Source organism: Cydia fagiglandana, chromosome 22 (assembly GCF_963556715.1).
Source record: "Cydia fagiglandana chromosome 22, ilCydFagi1.1, whole genome shotgun sequence".
In the NCBI taxonomy this organism is placed as follows: Eukaryota; Metazoa; Arthropoda; class Insecta; order Lepidoptera; family Tortricidae; genus Cydia; species Cydia fagiglandana.
The window spans coordinates 1-26,631 of NC_085953.1; the positions used below are offsets into that span (position 1 = coordinate 1).

General features: G+C 47.0%; 2 protein-coding genes across 3 annotated transcripts; one reads left to right on the forward strand and one right to left on the reverse strand.

Moving 5' to 3' along the window:
- The first annotated feature begins 3,720 nt into the window (after positions 1-3,720).
- On the forward strand, positions 3,721-6,634 carry LOC134675485 (acyl-CoA Delta(11) desaturase-like). Of its 2 annotated transcripts, none has more exons than XM_063533748.1 (4): positions 3,721-3,940; positions 4,492-4,654; positions 5,307-5,480; positions 5,768-6,634. In XM_063533748.1, the coding sequence occupies exons 1-4, from the start codon at positions 3,754-3,756 to the stop codon at positions 6,234-6,236; spliced, it is 993 nt and encodes a 330-aa protein (XP_063389818.1). In that variant the 5' UTR covers positions 3,721-3,753; the 3' UTR covers positions 6,237-6,634. The 2 variants fall into 2 exon arrangements, with proteins under 2 accessions (XP_063389818.1, XP_063389817.1); XM_063533747.1 differs by having other exon boundaries at positions 3,801-3,940; positions 4,492-4,860.
- LOC134675645 (uncharacterized) lies at positions 6,484-26,631 on the reverse strand. Its single transcript, XM_063533973.1, has 10 exons — positions 26,238-26,631; positions 25,727-25,921; positions 25,230-25,337; positions 24,759-24,854; positions 23,659-23,725; positions 18,554-18,659; positions 10,961-11,058; positions 9,254-10,174; positions 8,192-8,332; positions 6,484-6,589 (listed from the first exon to the last, which is right to left on the reverse strand). The coding sequence occupies exons 1-10, from the start codon at positions 26,353-26,355 to the stop codon at positions 6,484-6,486; spliced, it is 1,956 nt and encodes a 651-aa protein (XP_063390043.1). The 5' UTR covers positions 26,356-26,631.

Genomic DNA, 26,631 nt, shown 5'->3' on the forward strand with positions numbered 1-26,631 from the left:
AACCTAACATAACCATAAAGAGCCATAAGGAATCGAGGGAACTCCACAAATATTAAAGGAATACGTATAGATTTTTTTGTATTTTCATCATAAAATCAAGCATTTACATTAAAAACTGTCGCATTTGATGAAGTGGAACTGCTGATGATGACCAGAACAGAACGTTTGGTGATTACGAATTTCGATTTTGACTTGGACTGGGACCCGGACTCATACCCGGATCCGGTTCGGACCCGGATCCGGTTCGGACCCGGACTCGGATCCGGATTCGGACTCGGAACCGGACTCGGACCCGGACTCGGATCCGGACTCGGACCCGGTGTCGGACCCGGACACGGACCCGGACTCGGACCCGGACTCGGACCCGGACCTTGACCCAGAAAACCACTATGATACCTTAACTAAATAAACAACTATGATTATTACCTATCATAAAATTAATGTAGGTATTAAGTACGATGAAGCCATTAAGTGGGTTAGGTTAGGTTTGAACTGCGATAACTGTTAAAAAAAAAAAAAAAAAAAAAAAAAAAAAAAAAAAAAAAAAAAAAAAAAAAAAAAAAAAAAAAAAAAAAAAAAAAAAAAAAAAAACGAAATGCTACTGGAAAAGTGGGTTTGATTAGGTTCGAACTGCGATCCGCACAGAACCGAACTGCTATCTGGGGAGTGGGTTAGGTTAGGCTACAACTACGACCCTCATGGCTCCTCTTCACGATGGGCCAACGCCGGCCACTCCAAGGGACGCATTTATGCCTTAGAGGGAGCAAGTGATAGTGCATGGCTGCGTCCCTTGGAGTGGCCGGCGTTGGCCCATCCTGTAGAGGAGCCATTATACAGAAGCGAAATGCTAGTAAAAAAGTGGGTGGTTTTACCTCCTTTTCTACATAGTGTACCATCTACAATAATCTTTCATCGGCCCCCATGGAAGTCGGTTTTTTTTTCTTAAAAATTATTATTAATTGTAAATAGGTGGTTGCTGCCGTCTTCTTACAATATTGTGTGCGTTAGCTTAGTTACAACATTACGTGCATCACTACGTCGAAAATAATGCAAAACGTTGTACGATACACGTGCGAATAGGTAATTCGCAATTCGTGTCGAAAATATAATATATTTTAATTTTTACTGCTAAACTAATTTGGGGCTTGCAGAATACACCTACTTTCAAAACTTCAGCAAAATTTACCCTATAGGTACCTACTTTCTGAGTAAAATGACAAATGACTGCGGGTACCTACTGCAACATACGGACCGGTAAACGGACGGACAGGACCCTAAAACAATAATTATGTACATAAATTGGTAACAGAGGTGGAAACCACTCAGTCAGTCGTTCACGCCCCCGCGCCGCGCTGCGCTGCGCGCCGAGGTAGGTATATTGATTATACTTAGATATCCCTGCAGCAGTGCAGATAACCCATATACGCACACGAATAATTTATAGTAATCGTTCAGGCACACACAAATACACATAAAGTTGTAAATATAGCGACCGACCCCAATTCCTCCCGGGACCAGTCTGAAAATCAGCGCGGAGCCTTCTGGCACTGCACATGCTGAGACTGGGACCCTTTGCCTCACCATAGATTTAAGTTTTATGTTAAGATTTTTTAAGTTTAGTTGATAAGTTTAAGTTTATTTTGTATTTCTAGTTTTATTTCTTCTTTTTGTTAAATAGTATTTTATTTTTATAATTATCGTGGCCAGGTCTTAGAATTGATAATCTCATGATTAAAGAACTGTTTCAAGAACAATTTTGTATAACTCCACACAAACGTGTTAACATGCATAAGATAGCACACAGGTCCACATGTCGAGCCTTGAGGTACTCCGCATTGCACCTGTGTTTCATCGCTTAGGTCGTCACCAATTTTGACGCGATATGATCGTGATGTGAGGTAGTCACGGAACCAGCAGTTCAGTGGCTGCCCCACACCACACTCGTCCATTCCATTTAAAAGGATATCGATTTCTAAGGTGTCGAATGCTTTTTTTGATCATAAAATATCGCTACAACTATTTTTTTATCTCCTAAGTAGGTAAGTGTTTATTTCGTCAGTGAATTTGGAGAGGAGAGTGGCGGTGCTTTTATTTTTTTGGAAACCATGTTGACTATCATTCAATATACTATAAGTAGAAAAGAGCTGGTTTGATTAATTATAGATTTTTCGCCTATTTTATCTATACTATAGAGACATTGAATATTGGTCTATAGTTGGAATATACCTTAGGATACCCCTTTTTTGGATTGGACGAACTAACGATTCTTTAAGCTTGTTAGGATATTTGCGTTGAGCTACTGACAAGTTGATAAATTTGGCTATAACTGGACTAACTTTAGGTTTGCGACTTAGGTCGACGTGGCGTCAGGTGACATCTAACAAACCTGCTAACAAAAAGTGTAAGTAGTTTCAAACCAGAGACAAGTAAGCTCAAAAACATTAGCGTCAGCTCTAACTGCAAGACAAGAGACGTATAGAATCACCTCTAAAAAATGATCTAACTGATCCAACAATGTCCCCCGATGTTGACTACCTAGTTAGGCACATTAATGAAATGATCATTGATGATTGTCTTTTACATCTTTACCTATTGTACCGCATTCAAGAAATAAATAAATGATTATGATCTTCTTATTCGCCTCGTCGTTCTGTTTATTTGTTCATATTAACTACGACATCAAAATCCGTTTCTATAAAATGCACGATATCGTTGTCTCAAGTCTGGCAACCCTGAGCCATGTTGGCAACCTTGGTGCACTTGGACTTGGTTGTTGGTTATTTGCGATGGCGGCCGCGCGTGGCGACCTCCGGCACGCCATACACAAGAACAAAAGACTCGTGCCTTGATTGGCAAACAGCTTAAACGATTGGCTATTTTATTATCCCATAATCTATAGCCTAATAGTTAGCGCTAACTCGACGCATTATCACGGTGGTGGCCAACAAGCAGATGGCCCTATGCGGATACCCAAACTTACTGGATATTTTGTATGTAGCTCCAAGGGTTTGTATGACGATTACATTGACAGCTTTTAAATTTTTTGTTTAATAAATACAAATAGGTACCTTCAGCACAATGTACCGAGAACCCCTACCGAGAGCTCTGGTTACCTATTGAAAAATTTGCTTAAAATTTTATTTTATCAAATACTTGCCCAACCGGACACCAACAGGATTCACTTCTCGAACAGTACGTATGTATTATAGACTATTGTTAAACGGCGGTCAGTTTATCGATTGCTGTGCTTGATGCAACCCGCTGCCCGCCGTATAGTATGCTGATGACAGTAGTATTAATATTATGGTGTATCATAAAACCAATATTTGTATATAATTTCCATAGCGAAAACATTATTACCTCAAACATTATCTCAGTCAGAGAGTAATATGTGAACAACATAATACCGCTTCTCTTTGTTTATTAGGTAAGTAATAGTAACTGTATATAGGTACCTGCACGGTAAATGCTTTGATAACGGTGTAAGTTTTAATTGTGCGTTATCAACCAACATCAACAATAGCACTTCTTCCGTGAGCGATCAAACACAATACACTCACTTTTCATAGTTTACCCAAACTGTTGGCAGTTGCCTGACATTATTCATTTAGATTCAGTTGCAGCGAGATCAAGTGTTGTTAACAGGAAGACCCACTAGTTAATTATTAGACTATCTCCATATGATCTACATCTTTGGGATACCTTAAGTTAGCAACAATTAAGTTGGCATATAAAACCTGATGAGCATGCGAAATGGCTCCTTACGAGAAAGACATGGATGCCCCCCTAACAGAGGCCGAAGTTCTGGTGCCGCAGGCCGCCCCTCGACGGTACTCCGTGGTGTATCCCGCTGTAGCCACCATGCTATTCTGGCACCTAAGCGGAATCTACGGGCTGTGTCTGTGCTTATTTTATGCTAAGTGGGCTACGATTTTGTTCAGTAAGTATATGCTTAAGATGCAGATAGTAGCCCTGTACCAGATGATCGAAAACGCCATAAAAATCTACTGCTACTTCCATTATAAGGATGCACAGTCGACAAAAACAATCGCAATAAACGTACAGTCACCTGCAATAATATGTTACACAACGAAGGCCGCAAAAATATCTAAATCTAACACATCTTATTTGTAGAGCCATAAAAGAGTGTCACATATTTTTGCGGCCTTCAACTTCGACATATTATTGCAGGCAACTGTACGAACCCACCTAGCACGCAGCGTGGATTCCCTGGGAGCTGTTAGATTACGAAGGTCTAGACTTCTAGAGCAGGGGCAGTTGGGGCGTGTTAGAGGCCATTGGGGAGCAGCAGTGGACCAGGATTAATTCTAAGATTCAAGCTTACAGGTGATAATATTTATCCGGCCAGTACATGGCGAGAGCGTTTCAGTTGAGAGTTACCGCTTTGAACAGTTCGTACACATTGTAAGTTGTAGGTGTATGAAAAAGTGAGAGACCCATTTTACAAGTATACATTTGGAACATTCTCAGATACCATACTCTACATATGCGCTATGCTGGGCGTCACGGCGGGCGCGCACCGGCTGTGGGCGCATCGCTCCTACAAGGCGACCCTGCCGCTGCAAGTGTTGCTCATGCTGTTCCAGAGCCTCGCCTACCAGCACTCGGCGCTTCGCTTCGCTCGGGACCACAGGTACACCCTCCTACAAGGCGACCCTGCCGCTGCAAGTGTTGCTCATGCTGTTCCAGAGCCTCGCCTACCAGCACTCGGCGCTTCGCTTCGCTCGGGACCACAGGTACACCCTCCTACAAGGCGACCCTGCCGCTGCAAGTGTTGCTCATGCTGTTCCAGAGCCTCGCCTACCAGCACTCGGCGCTTCGCTTCGCTCGGGACCACAGGTACACCCTCCTACAAGGCGACCCTGCCGCTGCAAGTGTTGCTCATGCTGTTCCAGAGCCTCGCCTATCAGCACTCGGCGCTCGCTTCGCTCGGGACCACATGTACAGTTGAGTTCGCAAACACCTTTAAGTAAATTAGAAAGCCGTGTTTATTGACCAATTGCAGTAAACCCTCCAGATAGTGGTACTGATGAGTCACAATTTCTTAACGTGGATGGACTATATAGTACAGAAGAAAAACTGCCCAAGACCTCCAATAGTGGCCATCTAGCCTGGGATCGAACCAGCGGCGTCAGTGTCATAGGGTTACCTAGTTATGGCGTCTGAAGACTAAACCATCCCAATAACTCTTAGGCGTTGGAGGCACTGAATTTTTCTTTCATATTCGTATATGAAAGAAAAAGTGATTGCCTCCACCTATTTTAGTTTACGTTGTGTTATCTCAGGGCCCACCACAAGTTCAGCGACACGGACGCGGACCCATACAACCCCGCGCGCGGGTTCTTCTTCGCGCACATCGGGTGGCTGCTGGTGCGCAAACACCCGCAGGCCATCACCAGAGGGAAAGGGATACACGTGGACGACCTCTACCAGAACCCCGTGCTGGTCTTCCAGAACAAGTAAGTTGGCGAGGAGGTTGCAAGCTATCTACGAGAGGAGAGGATAAACAGGTGCACGAAGAACTTAGACGTATGACAATTATACCTACTATGATATCTTGCCATCTTCGTCCAATGTCAGAGCGCCGCACTATACAATAAGCATGCAGTGTTCGCCATTTCAGCCGTTTTTGGCTCTATGCTTCATAGAAACTTAACTTCTGCCAGAAACTAAACTTATTGGTCTTTGGAATAGATAAGCCGGAAATCTTTCTGCTTGCCAGAATACAGGAATCTTCTTGTTCCAGGTACAGTTTCCACCTCACCAGCTTACTTGCATTCGTGCTTCCTGCGCTCGTCCCGACTTACTTCTGGCAGGAGAGTGTGACCACCGCGCACCACGTGTCGGTGGTCCGCGTGCTCGCCGTCTGGCACGCCTTCTTCACCACCAACAGCGCCGCACACAGCCACGGCTACAGGCCCTATGATAAACGCATCATGCCCACACAAAACCTTCCCGTAACCTTCATCACACTCGGTGAAGGATTCCACAACTTCCATCATGTGTTCCCCTTCGATTACCGAGCGGCTGAACTTGGGAATAATTGTTTGAATCTCACAACGAGGTTTATAGATGTTTTTGCGTGGATCGGGTGGGCGTACGATTTGAAGCATGCGTCTCCTGATGTCATAGCGAAGAGATCGAACAGGACTGGAGATGGAACTGATCTGTGGGGGCGACCCAAGGAGGATTTTGTGAGTGATTCTTCTAAATAATTTTGAAGAGCAGACATGAGAAGATGTAAGATGTGAGCTCGATATGGAAGAAGACTGTATACCGAATACAGTTTATGGTGTTGTGGGTACATAAGTACACATCGGTACACATTTGCAAGGAAAAAATGCCACACGTGAGGAAACAACGAGGAGCCCGACTCTAGCAAATTAAAAAAAACCACCCATGCTGGTCTACAATTCATATTTTTCATTGTTCTAGACGTGTGTATTTAATCTATAATAGGAATCACGAATGTTTCACAATAGCCGGGTCCAGATAGACCGAGCATACGCGCAAGGCTTTGTGCGCGAGGAAATTGCCTCGCGCGTACGCTGGCTCTGTGTGGAGCCGGCTAATAACAGAAAAAAAGGAGAAACAATATACTTGTTTAATACAACATGTTTTTTTTTTAAATAAATAACATGACTTAAATATACCAAAGTATGTATTTTTTCCGCCAGCGAGACAAGTGTTTCATGAAGACCGCCACAAAGTTAGACTTCTCGTTTTCGTCTACATTGCACCATCTAGGTACCTACCTACTATAAATATTACAATCATGAAACACGCGTTTCTGTAAAGAAATAAAATACTTGTACTGTACATATACGGCGCGATTCGGGAAATGAAATAGAGATGCACTAGATAAGATATAGTAAAGATATGTGACGTTGCACGGCAAAAGTTACCATTGCCCCGACTGAATATTGGAGCGGCGTTAATAATAAGCGTAAGCGCCAGCCGCCATACGGTACCTTTTTCGGGGAACGTCACATATCTTTACTATTTCATATCTAGTGAATGTCTAACGGCGCGATATCTTAAAGTTCGAATCGCGCCGATAGTCCTATTTTCCCGCACTAGTGCGTGAAACAGCACTTTTCGTGCGTATGTCAAATGTTGGCCATATGTACTGTAAAACGTTATACGATACACGTGCGAATAGGTAATTCCTCTTTTCCGCACTTGTATCGTTTATAACTTTTATGTTACTCACATCTCTAGTTCATGGCAGGTATTTGCTGCTAAATGTAAATACCTAGTAATTAGTAATAAACGGAAACCTTTTTTAATCGCTCTCTTCTCTGTTGGTGCTGAGGTGCTCGGTTTTTGGGTTATCATTTTCGACTATTGGTTTTCGTTTTACGTATAGTTTGATATTCTATTTTTCTAACATTTTTTTGCTGATCACTTTAATTTTCTTCAGCTGTTGTACCGTGGACTTGTCGGTGTTAGATTGAATTTCTTTCTGTGTTCTGTTAAGATCATTGTTTTTGGATCACAGCTAAAACTACACTACTAACCCTAGAAAGAGCCCAGAGAGCCTTACTAAAGGCCCTTCTTACACCCTACTGACCTCCTTTATAAATCATGTGAAGTACTAACTGTTCGTCAATTATATATATTAAGCACAACACTAAAGCAGCACGCCAGAACTCCTTTCAACTCTGAATATAGAAATAAAAGGTGCAAAGATATTATATGTATTCAAACAGTACAAAGAAAACACATTTTTTCATCTAAATTTTTTGTCCTTTTGGGTCAATTTTTGTATAACAGGCTAAATGCAATACTGGACTTTTACCCACGAAGCCATGCTTGTTGTAAGAACACTCTAAAATGACGTACGATGATACAGAGAACCTACTAATAGTCGTAAAATGATTACCTACTGTTCTGTGATATTTAATACCTAAGAACCTACTTCTTTGTTAAGGTGATTACAGTTATTTTGTGTAATACAGATAGTTCATAATTAAGCGAATAATTAAAAATAAATTAATTTAATATTGTCCTTCGCTGCCTGAAACACAGGGAATCCCAGTTCAGGCATTTGTAAACCACGTGTCTCTATGTAAATTCTTAGTCTTTAAGAACAACCACTGTACTATACTTTTCTGTATTTGTATTTGTATTTATATTTGTATTTGTATGTGTTTTGTTCCGCACTGGCCGTAGACTTGAGTATATCGGCTGCATGTTGTATGCGTGTGGACGTGTCTCCGGCGTGGTGTCAGTCGCCGGCGCGAGTCCGGACGTGGGTGCGCTGCACGACTCGCGGGAGGGGGCTCTGCTCGTTGCTCTGGACTGCCGACTGGAAATAAAAGTTAAAGTTAAACAGGGATAGTGCAAAGAAACTGTCTAATTTTAGGTTCGAATTGTTTGTTCAGGGGTTAGAAGAATTATGTTATGAGTGAAAAATGTGTTTAAAAAATATGTTTTTAAAAACGTCATAAATTATTTGAGTGGATCACCTTGCTCGTGTTGTATTCTGTCCCTACCAGTTATAATAACATGTTTAGTAGATGAAACGGCTTATGAACACTACAAGTGCACTTAATCTGATAAACTGAGTAACAATAAAAGCTGGGCGATTAATGGCTGGGTATTTTATTGAAGTGAAAACTTCTTTAGCGGCGCTGGGCACTTTTTGAGGTGGGGAAAAAATGATAAACTCGAGACAGCGTTAGGCGATCACGTGACCGGAAGGTTTAGAATGGCCACTCATTTAGATGGCATTTAAATCAATAAAGAAAAACTCAATGACATTACATGAAAAAGGTTCCAATCTTGTACGGGTTGAAATACGAGGATCTCACAGTTACATTCTAACTTTATATCACTCAAATATAATTCAATAAAGCTACATCTTGATGAAATAGCTGGTGAATAAAACTCAAAATATCATGAGTATCATGACCAAATATATTTAGATGCGAGGTCTAGCTGCAAGGTAAGTTTACAATTTCTATTCGAATTTTAAACAATTAACGCTACAAATTTGAATTTCGAATTTTAAACAAGCTCACTGACCAGCAATTTCGGAACTAAAGTTTTTCAATAGAAAGGAGGATGGGTCAATTTTATTATACATAGTGCTGCAGACATTTTGGACTAGTCATTGAGTTTTCACTTCTGTCGGCACTCCCGGAGTGCAACCCGTTGTTTTTTTTTAATTACTGAACTGTTAATTGCTGGACTGAAAAGTACAAAAACTTGTATTGTTTGTCAGTACCCATAAAAAGAACAGCTTACCTTATCGGGTACTCTTGCTCCAGCACCCTTGTTGACTTGTTCAGGGAAGTAGAGTCCGTGCGACTGCGACATGGAGAACCACTGGTCGAGCTGGTCGCGGGACCGGTCCGGCGAGTACCTGATGCTCGACCGAATGCTGGCCGAGTATCGCACATCTAGTTCACTTTGGTCGGAGGTATCGAGACCCGAGGGCGGGAAGTCCTCGAGGCTTAAACATTTCTCAGTGTAACAAACTGGTAGGTTGATGGATGTGCAGTCGTTGGAAGGTTGGTAATCGATTGACTCGTCGAGTGGATCCGATTGACTGACATCGAGTTGATGGTCTATCAAAGCCGGTCGGTCGTACCCGAGTTTACGTTTACGTCTATATTGTCTATGTTTGTCCGTACTATCTTGATTTGCCGAGTGTTTTTCTGGGTTGTCTATTTTTTTATTTGACCTGATGGTGTCGATCGTCTGCGTTTGTCCAAGCGGGTCTAAATCAGGCGAGGAATTTCTTAGATTTTCTACGTCAGGCAAGTGTCGGTCGAGGTCTTTTCGGTAAGGAGAATGTTGGTTGCGGTTTTCCTGGTCAGACAAACACCGCTCCAAGTTTTCTTGGTCAGGTAAGTCATGGTCGTGGTTTTCTAGATCAGATAAGCGTCGGTGAAGGTCTTCTTGGTCAGACTGACAGTGGTCTCGCTCCTCTTGATCCGACAGGCGATGGTCTTGTTGGTCTGACGCGGGTTGGTCTAGGTCCGGCAGGTTGGGCAGGGTGTCCGTGCGTAGAGCGTCCAGACAGGCCCGGTAGTCGGGGTCGTCTCGGTCGGAGTCGTGTTCGTCAGAGTCGTGGAGCGGGTCGGCGGCCGGCTCCGGCGGCTCCGCCTTCACCACCGGCTCCTCGCCACCGCACACCTCTACCCTGGAAAATTACATCCTTTTCAATAAAAAAAATCATTACCTATGGGATAAACTTACACAAATCAACCCAGTCCCATAGGTTGTGGGCTCTAGACGACGACTGTATAACGAGAGCAGACAGATATAGATATAAACATAATACAGAATTCTGCAGTGTGTGTGTACTATGCCTTACTGACACACGTGCATAGATTAGTATATAATGGCTTGTACTTGTTACTTAAGACAGAATAAACCTATATTCGGTGCGAATGAGTTCGCCTTTAACGCCCCACTATGGCGATCATGGCAGGACCGCCATGTGAGGTGGGACGTTGAAAGAAACTACTTGCTTGGAGTATCGATCTATAATGTCTTGAATCAGGTAATGTAAAAGCTTATACTTATAGGGCTAAACTAAGGGAGTGAGGTAAGCGTAGCGCATCCACTACGGTTGGAACAAGGTATATACCTCCTGCTTGATTCGTATGCCCCTGCACTTCGCACTCCCCTTCACTACTGAGTAAATAATATACTGACTGACTAGAGTCTAGACTACGAGAATGCTAAAATACATACCTACACCTAACTAAAAAATTTAATCTAATCTATCGGACGAGCGCTAAGAGGACTTACGCATAAAATATGGCGGTCGATGTCGGCGTCGAGCGCGCACGCGAGGGTAGGGTTCATTAGAGGTACCCACATTTTTTATATTTGTAAGTTTGATGATTGTTAAAATATATTATGTACATATATTGAGCGTTCTTTAACAATAGTATCGTTAGTAGAGAGTGGTGATAGTGACCCGTTGTGGTCGAGGTGCCTGACGACGTCCCGCGGCGCGAGCAGCTCCTCGGCGCGCAGCTGCTGCAGGACGGCCGCTATCACCGCCCGCGTCTGCTCCTGGACAATTTTAATCAACACATTCACCTACAACCACATCCGCCCTATACGTATATAGCCTACTTAGTACCATCGCCCACACTCTTAATTGTTCATTGGTCGATCTTATGCCTTTTGTAATAAGCTCCACCGATGAACAGTTAAGAGTGTTGCTGTTTGTGCTGCGCCTAGATCTGATTAAGCGCCCACAGCGAGCCTTTTTCAAGGACCAGTAAATACTCCTACCAGGGAGCCCACAAGGCTGGCAGCGTGGCCCCTCCGTATAGCAATGTCGATCCGCCGATATAAGTAGTCCAACCTTCCAGTCACGCGACACCTCAATAAGGCATTTTACTAACTCCTTATAGAGACGGCACGCGCTCGGCGATACTAGATTGTACTTTACTTACAATAAATATATAATACGCACAATAATAGTATCTGTCGTGCCCGGCCATGCTAATAAAGGCTTCTTATGTCATTAGAACATTTTTGCCACTCTTACGGTAGGGGCGAGAGTAGAGTACAGTACTCACGCAGGAGCCGCACCGTGCAGGCAGGGACGGGAGTAGAGTACAGTACTCACGCAGGAGCCGCACCGTGCAGGCAGGGACGGGAGTAGAGTGCAGTACTCACGCAGGAGCCGCACCGTGCAGGCAGGGACGGGAGTAGAGTGCAGTACTCACGCAGGAGCCGCACCGTGCAGGTAGGGACGGGAGTAGAGTACAGTACTCACGCAGGAGCCGCACCGTGCAGGCAGGGACGGGAGTAGAGTGCAGTACTCACGCAGGAGCCGCACCATGCAGGCAGGGACGGGAGTAAGAGTGCAGTAAGCCGGAAACAAATTATCGGACGCGGCTGACGGACGCGGCTCACAGCCGCGACTTATAGGTATCTAGATAATGAATATACACTGAACTGTGCAAACTATCGGAGGTAAGCCGTGAACGTAACCTTGTGCTGACCTTGAGCCTTCGGACATCCGACAGAAATCTGGCGCGCTGGATGTTCCTGTCAGCCGAAAACGTCCGCGGACGGTATGCAGTAGTATGCACGGGGTGCGGGACGCGTCACTGCGCCAGAAGGACGCGGACTACGCGAGAGCTTGGACGTGCGTACGGTAAAAATGGAGGAAAGTATTATCGAGTGTGTTCGCAAAAAGGAATTACTGTATAATCTCAAATTAAAGGATTACAAAAATGCATGTTTCTTCGTCTACAGTTCTTTGTTGAATAAGCGTTGTTGCGCGTCCGCAAGCCACGTCCCGAACACTGCACACTTTTAAGTCGCATCCGTCAGCCGCGTCCGTCAGCCGCGTCCGATAATTTGTTTCCAGCTGTACTCACGCAGGAGCCGCACCGTGCAGGCAGGGACGGCAGTAGAGTACAGTACTCACGCAGGAGCCGCACCGTGCAGGCAGGGACGGCAGTAGAGTACAGTACTCACGCAGGAGCCGCACCGTGCAGGCAGGGACGGCAGTAGAGTACAGTACTCACGCAGGAGCCGCACCGTGCAGGCAGGGACGGCAGTAGAGTACAGTACTCACGCAGGAGCCACACCGTGCAGGCAGGGACGGCAGTAGAGTACAGTACTCACGCAGGAGCCGCACCGTGCAGGCAGGGACGGCAGTAGAGTACAGTACTCACGCAGGAGCCGCACCGTGCAGGCAGGGACGGCAGTAGAGTACAGTACTCACGCAGGAGCCGCACCGTGCAGGCAGGGACGGCAGTAGAGTACAGTACTCACGCAGGAGCCGCACCGTGCAGGCAGGCAGTAGAGTACAGTACCCACGTAGGAGCCGCACCGTGCAGGCAGGGACGGCAGTAGAGTACAGTACTCACGCAGGAGCCGCACCGTGCAGGCAGGGACGGCAGTAGAGTACAGTACTCACGTAGGAGCCGCACCGTGCAGGCAGGGACGGCAGTAGAGTACAGTACTCACGCAGGAGCCGCACCGTGCAGGCAGGCAGTAGAGTACAGTACTCACGCAGGAGCCGCACCGTGCAGGCAGGCAGTAGAGTACAGTACTCACGCAGGAGCCGCACCGTGCAGGCAGGGACGGCAGTAGAGTACAGTACTCACGCAGGAGCCGCACCGTGCAGGCAGGGACGGCAGTAGAGTACAGTACTCACGCAGGAGCCGCACCGTGCAGGCAGGGACGGCAGTAGAGTACAGTACTCACGTAGGAGCCGCACCGTGCAGGCAGGGACGGCAGTAGAGTACAGTACTCACGCAGGAGCCGCACCGTGCAGGCAGGCAGTAGAGTACAGTACCCACGTAGGAGCCGCACCGTGCAGGCAGGGACGGCAGTAGAGTACAGTACTCACGCAGGAGCCGCACCGTGCAGGCAGGGACGGCAGTAGAGTACAGTACTCACGCAGGAGCCGCACCGTGCAGGCAGGGACGGCAGTAGAGTACAGTACTCACGCAGGAGCCGCACCGTGCAGGCAGGGACGGCAGTAGAGTACAGTACTCACGCAGGAGCCGCACCGTGCAGGCAGGGACGGCAGTAGAGTACAGTACTCACGCAGGAGCCGCACCGTGCAGGCAGGCAGTAGAGTACAGTACCCACGTAGGAGCCGCACCGTGCAGGCAGGGACGGCAGTAGAGTACAGTACTCACGCAGGAGCCGCACCGTGCAGGCAGGGACGGCAGTAGAGTACAGTACTCACGTAGGAGCCGCACCGTGCAGGCAGGGACGGCAGTAGAGTACAGTACTCACGCAGGAGCCGCACCGTGCAGGCAGGCAGTAGAGTACAGTACCCACGTAGGAGCCGCACCGTGCAGGCAGGGACGGCAGTAGAGTACAGTACTCACGCAGGAGCCGCACCGTGCAGGCAGGGACGGCAGTAGAGTACAGTACTCACGCAGGAGCCGCACCGTGCAGGCAGGGACGGCAGTAGAGTACAGTACTCACGCAGGAGCCGCACCGTGCAGGCAGGGACGGCAGTAGAGTACAGTACTCACGTAGGAGCCGCACCGTGCAGGCAGGGACGGCAGTAGAGTACAGTACTCACGCAGGAGCCGCACCGTGCAGGCAGGGACGGCAGTAGAGTACAGTACTCACGCAGGAGCCGCACCGTGCAGGCAGGGACGGCAGTAGAGTACAGTACTCACGTAGGAGCCGCACCGTGCAGGCAGGGACGGCAGTAGAGTACAGTACTCACGCAGGAGCCGCACCGTGCAGGCAGGGACGGCAGTAGAGTACAGTACTCACGCAGGAGCCGCACCGTGCAGGCAGGGACGGCAGTAGAGTACAGTACTCACGCAGGAGCCGCACCGTGCAGGCAGGCAGTAGAGTACAGTACCCACGCAGGAGCCGCACCGTGCAGGCAGGGACGGCAGTAGAGTACAGTACTCACGCAGGAGCCGCACCGTGCAGGCAGGGACGGCAGTAGAGTACAGTACTCACGCAGGAGCCGCACTGTGCAGGCAGGGACGGCAGTAGAGTACAGTACTCACGCAGGAGCCGCACCGTGCAGGCAGGGACGGCAGTAGAGTACAGTACTCACGCAGGAGCCGCACCGTGCAGGCAGGGACGGCAGTAGAGTACAGTACTCACGCAGGAGCCGCACCGTGCAGGCAGGCAGTAGAGTACAGTACCCACGTAGGAGCCGCACCGTGCAGGCAGGGACGGCAGTAGAGTACAGTACTCACGCAGGAGCCGCACCGTGCAGGCAGGGACGGCAGTAGAGTACAGTACTCACGTAGGAGCCGCACCGTGCAGGCAGGGACGGCAGTAGAGTACAGTACTCACGCAGGAGCCGCACCGTGCAGGCAGGCAGTAGAGTACAGTACCCACGTAGGAGCCGCACCGTGCAGGCAGGGACGGCAGTAGAGTACAGTACTCACGCAGGAGCCGCACCGTGCAGGCAGGGACGGCAGTAGAGTACAGTACTCACGCAGGAGCCGCACCGTGCAGGCAGGGACGGCAGTAGAGTACAGTACTCACGCAGGAGCCGCACCGTGCAGGCAGGGACGGCAGTAGAGTACAGTACTCACGTAGGAGCCGCACCGTGCAGGCAGGGACGGCAGTAGAGTACAGTACTCACGCAGGAGCCGCACCGTGCAGGCAGGGACGGCAGTAGAGTACAGTACTCACGCAGGAGCCGCACCGTGCAGGCAGGGACGGCAGTAGAGTACAGTACTCACGCAGGAGCCGCACCGTGCAGGCAGGGACGGCAGTAGAGTACAGTACTCACGCAGGAGCCGCACCGTGCAGGCAGGGACGGCAGTAGAGTACAGTACTCACGCAGGAGCCGCACCGTGCAGGCAGGGACGGCAGTAGAGTACAGTACTCACGCAGGAGCCGCACCGTGCAGGCAGGCAGTAGAGTACAGTACCCACGCAGGAGCCGCACCGTGCAGGCAGGGACGGCAGTAGAGTACAGTACTCACGCAGGAGCCGCACCGTGCAGGCAGGGACGGCAGTAGAGTACAGTACTCACGCAGGAGCCGCACTGTGCAGGCAGGGACGGCAGTAGAGTACAGTACTCACGCAGGAGCCGCACCGTGCAGGCAGGGACGGCAGTAGAGTACAGTACTCACGCAGGAGCCGCACCGTGCAGGCAGGGACGGCAGTAGAGTACAGTACTCACGCAGGAGCCGCACCGTGCAGGCAGGGACGGCAGTAGAGTACAGTACTCACGTAGGAGCCGCACCGTGCAGGCAGGGACGGCAGTAGAGTACACTACTCACGTAGGAGCCGCACCGTGCAGGCAGGGACGGCAGTAGAGTACACTACTCACGTAGGAGCCGCACCGTGCAGGCAGGGACGGCAGTAGAGTACAGTACTCACGTAGGAGCCGCACCGTGCAGGCAGGGACGGCAGTAGAGTACAGTACTCACGTAGGAGCCGCACCGTGCAGGCAGGGACGGCCGTAGAGTACAGTACTCACGTAGGAGCCGCACCGTGCAGGCAGGGACGGCAGTAGAGTACAGTACTCACGTAGGAGCCGCACCGTGCAGGCAGGGACGGCAGTAGAGTACAGTACTCACGTAGGAGCCGCACCGTGCAGGCAGGGACGGCAGTAGAGTACAGTACTCACGCAGGAGCCGCACCGTGCAGGCAGGGACGGCAGTAGAGTACAGTACTCACGCAGGAGCCGCACCGTGCAGGCAGGCAGTAGAGTACAGTACTCACGCAGGAGCCGCACCGTGCAGGCAGGGACGGCAGTAGAGTACAGTACTCACGCAGGAGCCGCACCGTGCAGGCAGGGACGGCAGTAGAGTACAGTACTCACGCAGGAGCCGCACCGTGCAGGCAGGGACGGCAGTAGAGTACAGTACTCACGCAGGAGCCGCACCGTGCAGGCAGGGACGGCAGTAGAGTACAGTACTCACGCAGGAGCCGCACCGTGCAGGCAGGGACGGCAGTAGAGTACAGTACTCACGCAGGAGCCGCACCGTGCAGGCAGGCAGTAGAGTACAGTACTCACGCAGGAGCCGCACCGTGCAGGCAGGGACGGCAGTAGAGTACAGTACTCACGCAGGAGCCGCACCGTGCAGGCAGGGACGGCAGTAGAGTACAGTACTCACGCAGGAGCCGCACCGTGCAGGCAGGGACGGCAGTAGAGTACAGTACTCACGCAGGAGCCGCACCGTGCAGGCAGGGACGGCAGTAGAGTACAGTACTCACGCAGGAGCCGCACCGTGCAGGCAGGGACGGCAGTAGAGTACAGTACTCACGCAGGAGCCGCACCGTGCAGGCAGGGACGGCAGTAGAGTACAGTACTCACGCAGGAGCCGCACCGTGCAGGCAGGGACGGCAGTAGAGTACAGTACTCACGTAGGAGGCGCCGGCGGGCGCGCGCAGCAGGAAGTGGGGGCGGTGCGCCATGCGGCGCGCGCCCGGGCCGCACCGTGCAGGCAGGGACGGCAGTAGAGTACAGTACTCACGCAGGAGCCGCACCGTGCAGGCAGGGACGGCAGTAGAGTACAGTACTCACGCAGGAGCCGCACCGTGCAGGCAGGGACGGCAGTAGAGTACAGTACTCACGCAGGAGCCGCACCGTGCAGGCAGGGACGGCAGTAGAGTACAGTACTCACGCAGGAGCCGCACCGTGCAGGCAGGGACGGCAGTAGAGTACAGTACTCACGCAGGAGCCGCACCGTGCAGGCAGGGACGGCAGTAGAGTACAGTACTCACGTAGGAGGCGCCGGCGGGCGCGCGCAGCAGGAAGTGGGGGCGGTGCGCCATGCGGCGCGCGCCCGGGCCGCACCGTGCAGGCAGGCAGTAGAGTACAGTACTCACGCAGGAGCCGCACCGTGCAGGCAGGGACGGCAGTAGAGTACAGTACTCACGCAGGAGCCGCACCGTGCAGGCAGGGACGGCAGTAGAGTACAGTACTCACGTAGGAGGCGCCGGCGGGCGCGCGCAGCAGGAAGTGGGGGCGGTGCGCCATGCGGCGCGCGCCCGGGCCGCACCGTGCAGGCAGGCAGTAGAGTACAGTACTCACGCAGGAGCCGCACCGTGCAGGCAGGGACGGCAGTAGAGTACAGTACTCACGCAGGAGCCGCACCGTGCAGGCAGGGACGGCAGTAGAGTACAGTACTCACGCAGGAGCCGCACCGTGCAGGCAGGGACGGCAGTAGAGTACAGTACTCACGTAGGAGCCGCACCGTGCAGGCAGGGACGGCAGTAGAGTACAGTACTCACGTAGGAGGCGCCGGCGGGCGCGCGCAGCAGGAAGTGGGGGCGGTGCGCCATGCGGCGCGCGCCCGGGCCGCACCGTGCAGGCAGGCAGTAGAGTACAGTACTCACGCAGGAGCCGCACCGTGCAGGCAGGGACGGCAGTAGAGTACAGTACTCACGCAGGAGCCGCACCGTGCAGGCAGGGACGGCAGTAGAGTACAGTACTCACGCAGGAGCCGCACCGTGCAGGCAGGGACGGCAGTAGAGTACAGTACTCACGTAGGAGCCGCACCGTGCAGGCAGGGACGGCAGTAGAGTACAGTACTCACGTAGGAGGCGCCGGCGGGCGCGCGCAGCAGGAAGTGGGGGCGGTGCGCCATGCGGCGCGCGCCCGGGCCGCACCGTGCAGGCAGGCAGTAGAGTACAGTACTCACGCAGGAGCCGCACCGTGCAGGCAGGGACGGCAGTAGAGTACAGTACTCACGCAGGAGCCGCACCGTGCAGGCAGGGACGGCAGTAGAGTACAGTACTCACGCAGGAGCCGCACCGTGCAGGCAGGGACGGCAGTAGAGTACAGTACTCACGTAGGAGCCGCACCGTGCAGGCAGGGACGGCAGTAGAGTACAGTACTCACGTAGGAGCCGCACCGTGCAGGCAGGGACGGCAGTAGAGTACAGTACTCACGTAGGAGCCGCACCGTGCAGGCAGGGACGGCAGTAGAGTACAGTACTCACGTAGGAGCCGCACCGTGCAGGCAGGGACGGCAGTAGAGTACAGTACTCACGTAGGAGCCGCACCGTGCAGGCAGGGACGGCAGTAGAGTACAGTACTCACGTAGGAGCCGCACCGTGCAGGCAGGGACGGCAGTAGAGTACAGTACTCACGTAGGAGGCGCCGGCGGGCGCGCGCAGCAGGAAGTGGGGGCGGTGCGCCATGCGGCGCGCGCACGGGCCGCACCGCGCGCCGCACACGAGGCACCACCACTGGAACCTGCCACGATAACCTCAATAGTCAATAGGCCTGATGACAAATTTTGAAATCCCTTTTTGGTCTAAGATCCCACATATATGGTCGACCTTCACCAATCTGTCTGACGGATGAAACTATGAAAATATGAAAGAAAATATGTTCCAGAACATAAATAAATAGGGTTGCCTAAAGAAATATGGTCAAGACTATTTTTAATAAATTTTTGAAAAAAAAAAAAATTCGACAAATTTCACCGATTTGTCTGACGAACGAAATAAGTTTCAATGGAAAGTATACAACTTGTACAATATAAATCATCTAGGTTGTCTATCTTTTTCCGGTCACTATTATGTGGTTGCCGTGTTTAAAGAGGTGATTTTATATAGATAATTGCACTCATCTGTCTGACGCTTGAATTATACATCAAAATGATGGTAATTTTATTGCAAATACAATGGTATAGGATTGCCTGCGAAAAAGTCACAAATAAGGGTTGCCAGGCTTTTAATTAAAATAAGAAGGGAAGACTTTTAGCGATAACTCATAAACGGCTTAACTGATCAAGTTTGTTTTAATTTTATTTGATTTAGTTTTTTAAGCTCTATTTTCATATTTTTTGGACAGATGTATGTGACCATTTTTTTCCCTTCAACCCTATAATGTGACATGTCGTTGGATAGGTCTTTTGAAACAAATACGGTGTTTTACAAAACATTTTTTGATAAAGTGGAAATTTTAGGAAATAATCGCCTCGAAAGAAACAAAATGTACGTGAGGATTTTTTTTCGTGGCAACCCTATGTTGTGGGATGTTGTTGGAAAGGTCTTTTAAAATGAATAGGGGTTTTAGAAGAACATTTTTTGATCAAGTGAATATTTTCGGAAATAAACGCTTTGAAAGAAACAAAATGTGTGTGAAAAATTTTTTATTGTTTCAACCTCATAGTATGGGGTGTCATTAGATAGGCCTTTTAAAATAAATAGGGGTCTTTAAACAACATTTCTTGATAAAGTGAATCATTTCGGAAATAATCGTTTAGAAAGACTAAAAAACTTTGACGACCGGTCTGGCCTAGTGGGTAGTGACCCTGCCTGCGAAGCCGATGGTCCTGGGTTCGAATCCCAGTAAGGGCATTTATTTGTATGATGATACAGGTATTTGTTCCTGAGTCATGGGTGTTTTCTATGTATTTAAGTATTTGTATATTATACACCGTGAAATTTTAGTGGTTGTTTTCCCGCGACAGGGCGATTTGTTATCGGTAGTACTTTCGAATTATGATAGACAAACTTATAAATAAACTGTTTTCCAAAAAAAAAATTACAAAAAAATAACCTAAACTCGAACAAGCGAAAAACAATAGTATCACACTAAAACTGCAAGTCGACGACAGTTCCCGATATTGTAAACAGATAAACAAATAAACAAGCACATGTTACTTTTTTAAACTGTTTAACAGGCTAGAGTGCTTTACTGTTTGACAACTGAAATTAAAATTTACTTAGACTGTTCCTTCACCATTAACAGTTGAAATAAAACCTTTTTATTAGTTTGATGATTGCCATTACTTTGTGTCAACTTTGGTAAATCGAATAATTACATCCTCTTCGCTTATTAAACTAATGTGATAACAGATCCTGTCAATGTCATCACTGCTATTTCTAGTAAAATGGATCGACATTACGAATATTTTAATTTAGAGTACGTCGCGATGGTGCAGCTGTACGCTAGGGCTAACTACGACTCCCACGCCGCCCGGCGACTTTACGCGGAACCGGACCATTTACAGTCGCTGCGTCTTCGGGGGATTTTAAACCCCCAAGTTCCACACGGACGAACAATTGTCGCCGCAACACAGCGGCTGCTTAACCACGGGCAGTTTCAAACGCCAGCACATGCACAGGGCAGAGGTGATTGTGTATTGAACGTGGCGGATTGCAGTTCAAACAATTATTGCGGTATCGGGAAGTTTAAGTGTTTGTTTAAGTTTTTGATCAATGATCATTAAAAGCTTGATCTTAACTTGTTATGTTTACTTTTAAGGATCTGCAAACTAACTGCATGTAAAATGTGTGAAGGAAAAATAAATGGAACTACTTTTTAGGTTATTATGTTTCATTCACTCAAAAGAAATAGGTAGGTACTACTGCAGTGCTACTACTGGTGTTAGGTCACTTTCGAGTTTCGTTCGACACATTTATAAATCTGGCATTTCTTAACATTATTAAAAAAAAAGATTACACATCGACTGTATATCGATAGCAGAATCATTTCGTTGCGGGAAAACAACCACTAAAATTTCACGGTGTATATGTATATCGTTGTCTGAGTACCCACAACACAAGCTTTCTTGAGCTTACTGTGGGACTTAGTCAATCTGTGTAAGAATGTCCTATAATATTTATTTATTATTATTATTTATAAAAAAGGTTTTTCCTTCTAATTTTTGAATCATCTGTCCAAAAAATATGAAAAAAATCATAAAAATAGTGCTTAAAAAACTAAATCAAATAAAATTAAAACAAACTTGATGAGTTAAGCCGTTTATGAGTAAAGTTATCGCTAAAAGTCTTCCCTTCTTATTTTAATTAAAAGCCTGGCAACCCTTATTTGTGACCGGATTTTCGCAGGCAACCCTATACCATTATATTTTGCAATAAAATTACCATCATTTTGATGTATGATTCAAGCGTCAGACAGATGAGTGCAATTATCGATATAAAATCACCTCTTTAAACACGACAACCACATGGTAGTGACCGGAAAAACATAGGAAAGCTAGATGATTTATGTTGTTCAAGTTGTATACTTTCCATTGAAACTTATTTCGTTCGTCAGACAAATCGGTGAAAGTTGGCGAAAAAAATTTTTTTTCAAAAATTTATTAAAAATAGTCTTGACCATATTTCTTTAGGCAACCCTATTTATTTATGCTCTGGAACATATTTTCTTTCATATTTTCATAGTTTCATCCGTCAGACCGATTGGTGAAGGTCCCATATATGTATATGGGATCTCCTACTATTTATTATTGTCGGTACACTTGAATTGGTTTTGAAAAACACAATATTTCAGCTATACTCATAAGATTTAACATAAATAATTACATTTTGTTATAGCTAGTTTAAACCTCGCGCGAAAACGCCTCGCACGCGATTTGTGACGTCATCAATTACTTGGTGGTACCCTATCACGGTAGACATTGTTTACATACTTACAGTTGCGAATTTCCCTTGAATCCGAATGATATTGTTAATTCAGCACCATATATCACAATTAGAGATTATAAAGACGTAATCAATGTTTAGTGGTGAATTTTTTTTTTGCACCTTCGAACTCTTTGGTGAGGACGTATGGATTTCGGTCAATGAGGTTGCCTATGTTGCTCTAAGAAATATGTTATGGATTGATGACGTCACTGCTTAGAACGCTTCTGATTGGCGTTTCAATAATAATGGCCGATTGGAGAATTTTGCAGTTTAATTTTATTGAATATATGAATATATTGATAATCCTTCAGTTTATACTGAGATTGGGCTATTTTTTAGAATCATATTAACATATATACAAAGTGAGCAAGATGAGGGTAAGAGCTTGCGGAGAACTGACGGCCGAATTTGCAGTTGTCACTGGCCTGAAGCAGGGAGACGCCCTTTTGCCAATGCTGTTCAACTTGGCATTCGAATACGTCGTCCGAAAATTGCTTATGTATGATGGGGGTGTAGAGTTGAACGGCAGACATAAGATCATTGGCTATGCTGATAACCTGGGGCTATTGGCTCAAAACAAAAGGGACCTGGAGGCCATGGCCAGTTGTGGAGCAGGAAGGGGAGAAGATAGGTCTCAGAATCAACCACCAGAAAACCGAATATCTCCAAATGAAAAGGTACAAGAACACCAGAGTGAAAAGAGAAGACCTAGTAGTCGGAGCAACCACCTACAAAGGTGTAGATCATTTTAGGTGCCTTGGTTGCACAGTAACTGATACCAACCGAAGGGAGGAAGAGATAGATATTCGAGTCCAAAACGCCCTAAGATGCTCGGCAGCGCTCCATCGAGTCTTAGTGTCCAAGCTGATCAGTAGACCAACCAAGATTCGAGTCTACAAGACCGTAATTAGACCAATTTTGATGTATGGGTGTGAAGCTTGGATGCAGACTCAGAAAGAAGAGAGCAAGCTCTTAGTGGCGGAGAGGAAAATCTGGCGGAAGATTCTGGGGCCTATCAGAGAGGAGGATGGAACTTGGAGGCGAAGAAAAAATAGGGAGCTAGAGGAGCTGGTTGCGATGCCTAATATAATTGGCGAGATCAAAGCCACACGACTCCGCTGGCTTGGTCACCTGGAGAGGATGGGGGAGGATCGTGCTGTGAGAAGAGCGTATGTGGGGCATCCGGGGGGAAAACGTCCGTCTGTGCGTCCCAGATACCGCTGGAGTGACGAAGCCCAAAAAGACCTGTCCGCCCTCGGAATACCCAACTGGCGTGAAGTGGCGCAGAATAGGGCAGAATGGCGCTCTCTTGTGTCAGAGGCCAAGATCCTCTTTGGGTCACTGAGCCAGTGATGTATGTATGTATGTATGTATTAACATATATGTTTCTTTGAAACCATTATTTCCATGATTCTTTGTTACTTGCAACAGGCCTATTGGCGACGTGGATATGTACCTACAATTGTATAATGTACATCGGTCAACTGAGAAACTTTTAATATCGATCGGTAATATCGATCGGAAAGACGAGAAATATGCTATCTCTGTAAGGCTGCCTGTTCACTGAGGCGGAACGGAGCGGAGATGGAGTGTGGGGTGATGCTATCCGATAGCATTGGTTGATTCCCCCAACTCTGCTCCGCTCCGCCTCAGCGGACGGGCAACCTCAAGAAGAAGTGTTAGACATTTTGAGGAATTGTGTGACTTAGTAGCCATGATGTTGTTAGATGTTGATGGCGAGTAGGTACTTACATTCCACAGTGTTTTCGTAAAAGACTTCGGTTAGTGGTGAACCTACATACGTTACTCACCCTTTCATCGGTTGGTGGCACTCCGCGCACTGGTGGTGACTCTGGACTACTTCCACATCATTCACATCTGCAATGGAAACAAGAACACATTTTTTAAAACTTTTGTTATGACATTAACAGCGCCGTTTGTAATTTACCGTGGCATTTTGATCGAATTCGTTATTTAATTTACCACGCGCGGCGCTGCACTTCAAAACTATAAAAACCGGGCAAGTGCGAGTCGGACTCGCGCACGAAGGGTTCCGTACCATAAAGCAAAAAAAAAAACGAAAACAAATGCAAAAAGAAAACGGTCACCCATCCAAGTACTGACCACGCCCGACGTTGCTTAACTTTGGTCAAAAATCACGTTTGCTGTATGGGAGCCCCACTTAAATCTTTATTTTATTCTGTTTTTAGTATTTGTTGTTATAGCGGCAACAGAAATACATCATCTGTGAAAATTTCAACTGTCTAGCTATCACGGTTCGTGAGATACAGCCTGGTGACAGACAGACGGACGGACGGACAGCGAAGTCTTAGTAATAGGGTCCCGTTTTACCCTTTGGGTACGGAACCCAAAAAAACGCTGGGGTGACCATCAAATCTGGAGTTCGTCGGACGTATTAGGGGCGTAGGGTGTGGGAGGCTTTCGAATCTAGGTGGCTCCGGCGCTGCGGAAGAGCCGCCCGAGCCACCGAATGCTAGTCTCCCTCGCGCCTTCGATTTCGCAATTGCTCTGTAGGGGTAGGACAAACAAGACCACGTGAATAGTGGGGTGATCTGATTCGGTTTTGGGTGACCTTGAGATTTTGGTGGCCGTGGGGATTGATGTAGTTAGTATAAATATATAAAACAGCAAACCGTGGCGTGGTCAGCCTCAGACAACCATCACGTTTACGTTGATACTACCGAGCGCACTAACCGCGCAATTTACAAACGAGAAAACGTTTGTAAATTGACGACGCCGTTTATAAACGGCGAACTCTTACAATTTGAATGCGACATATAGATAAACAAGAACTGTACAAGTAGCACAATCACTTTCATCTCATTTGTGAACCAATATTTAATTTATTTATGAGGTACTTATTAATTTAGTAGTAAAGCCTGGTAGTTACCTGTGGCCCTGTCTGTTTTCATTTGTTTCCTGTAGAACCTCGAGGGCGCCTGCACCTGGAGCTCCTGATGATCTGACCCCGGGTCTGCTGACAACTCTAAAATGCATTTATGCAACGACAAATACATTTTACATGTAAAATCTCAAAGAAACTAGAAAGAAAAGTACAATTAGGTAACAACCGGTCGTCCTACTACTATAAAGCAACCAGCAAAAAATTATTTATTAACTACAAAATATAATTTAGAACTAACCCTCTATAATTTTGATTTAAATGTGTTTTGGTTAGAGTTTGTGGCACTAAATACAGTAAACAATTAAATATTATTTTAAGAGATTCTCAAGCCTCTGTTGAAGACAGGGCTGTCCCAACAATAGATAAAAAGGGCCCATAAATTAAAAATAATAATACGGACAGAAGCCACGTTGTTCAATGTTCACTAGGTACTGTGTTAGCAGTACAAGGCATTACCCGGTTCAGAGGCTTCTTCAGTCAAGCTGCAGTCTTCGAATAAGCAGAAGTCTTCAGTGTGGACCGGAACTTTTCTATAGCGACCTCCGCTGCTACTGGTCTGATATTCTGCAGAATAAACAATTAAAACAATAAGAGTTTCATCATCAGTTGGATCAAACTGGACATACTTACAGGTACTTACTAGTTTATTTTTCAAGTAGGCATATTACAATGTGCTTATGAATACTAAGCTACACCAGATTTAACCTTACACCTCTCACAAAAAGATTAAATTTCCTTCTTATTTCTGGGAGGGTATCGGTATCCCAATATGGGACCAGCAAGAAACACAGCGGGACACATCTTTTCAAAACATTACAACTATAATGAACATGCATAAATTTAAAAAATACATATTAAATTACTATATAGTAACATACAGTAGGTCCTTTCCTTTAGAGAAGTAAGATACAATAAACAGTGAAATCTAAAATCCACTAAAGGCGAACATTCACCTTCGGTTGTAGATGGCGCGGGTAGATCAGTGAACAGCTTCGACGCATCCCATTCATAAGGAGTAGGCACAGCGTCTCTCGTCAGTCTCTTACGTTGCCCTCCTTCATTTCTAATGAACTTCTTTTCAAAATGATCAATGCAAATATATTTATTCTTGAAGGCATCTTTTGAATATTTTGCTGTGCGGGGATTACCTGAAAATCATTTGTAAATATGTATTTAAAATTATTTATTTCAAACTTGTATATTTCTAAAGTCTCTACTCTACAGGTCTCGTGTCGTAAAACTTGTACTTGTGTTGTCAATGAGTTGTTTAATATATCATGAACTGTGTATAGAAATCCGTGTAATTAATACACGGATTTCTATTTTTATTACATAATAATTGAAAAAAATAGTGGTTTATTAATATTGTATATGTATAAACAATAAGTGACAAAGTTTACGTAGTAAGACTAGTAAGTAAATAGTTGAATTATCTGGTAAACATAAACGAAACAATAAACTTACCACAGTTTTGAATCCATTTTTCTAAACGCTTTGGATCTTTGGCAGGGAAACGAAACAGTGATTTGTTAGATTTATACACCTCCGTCTCGCACTGAAGATACATACATCTAATCGGCATTCTGCAGGAATCCTGGTTCAGATCATTTGATCAAATTCTAATTCAAAACAGAGATGATGTGTGGAATGTTTGGCTGGTTTACAAATTAAAGTCGCTGCTACACTACCAATAAGTTAGTGTTCAATTATTTTATGATATATTTTGTTTTTCTGATTGCAGTTCAAGTTGGCATAATATTTGAAAACAAAACGAAATTATTTTGCCACAAACAAACCAAACCAACCGACAGCAAGTTGTGTAGAAAGGTAGAAACTCAGATGGTAGAAACTGTACTGT

Excerpts from the sequence above, each read along its gene's own strand:
- LOC134675645 (XM_063533973.1), bottom strand. The coding sequence starts at position 26,355 with ATGCCGATTAGATGTATGTATCTTCAGTGCGAGACGGAGGTGTATAAA. Across the intron at positions 25,922-26,237 it reads AAAATGGATTCAAAACTGTG|GTAATCCCCGCACAGCAAAA; the intron begins GTAAGTTTATTG and ends AATGATTTTCAG. Across the intron at positions 6,590-8,191 it reads CCGATATACTCAAGTCTACG|CCGGCTCCACACAGAGCCAG; the intron begins GCCAGTGCGGAA and ends TTCTGTTATTAG.
- LOC134675485 (XM_063533747.1), top strand. The coding sequence starts at position 4,508 with ATGCGCTATGCTGGGCGTCACGGCGGGCGCGCACCGGCTGTGGGCGCA. Across the intron at positions 4,861-5,306 it reads CGCTTCGCTCGGGACCACAG|GGCCCACCACAAGTTCAGCG; the intron begins GTACACCCTCCT and ends GTGTTATCTCAG. Across the intron at positions 5,481-5,767 it reads GTGCTGGTCTTCCAGAACAA|GTACAGTTTCCACCTCACCA; the intron begins GTAAGTTGGCGA and ends TTCTTGTTCCAG.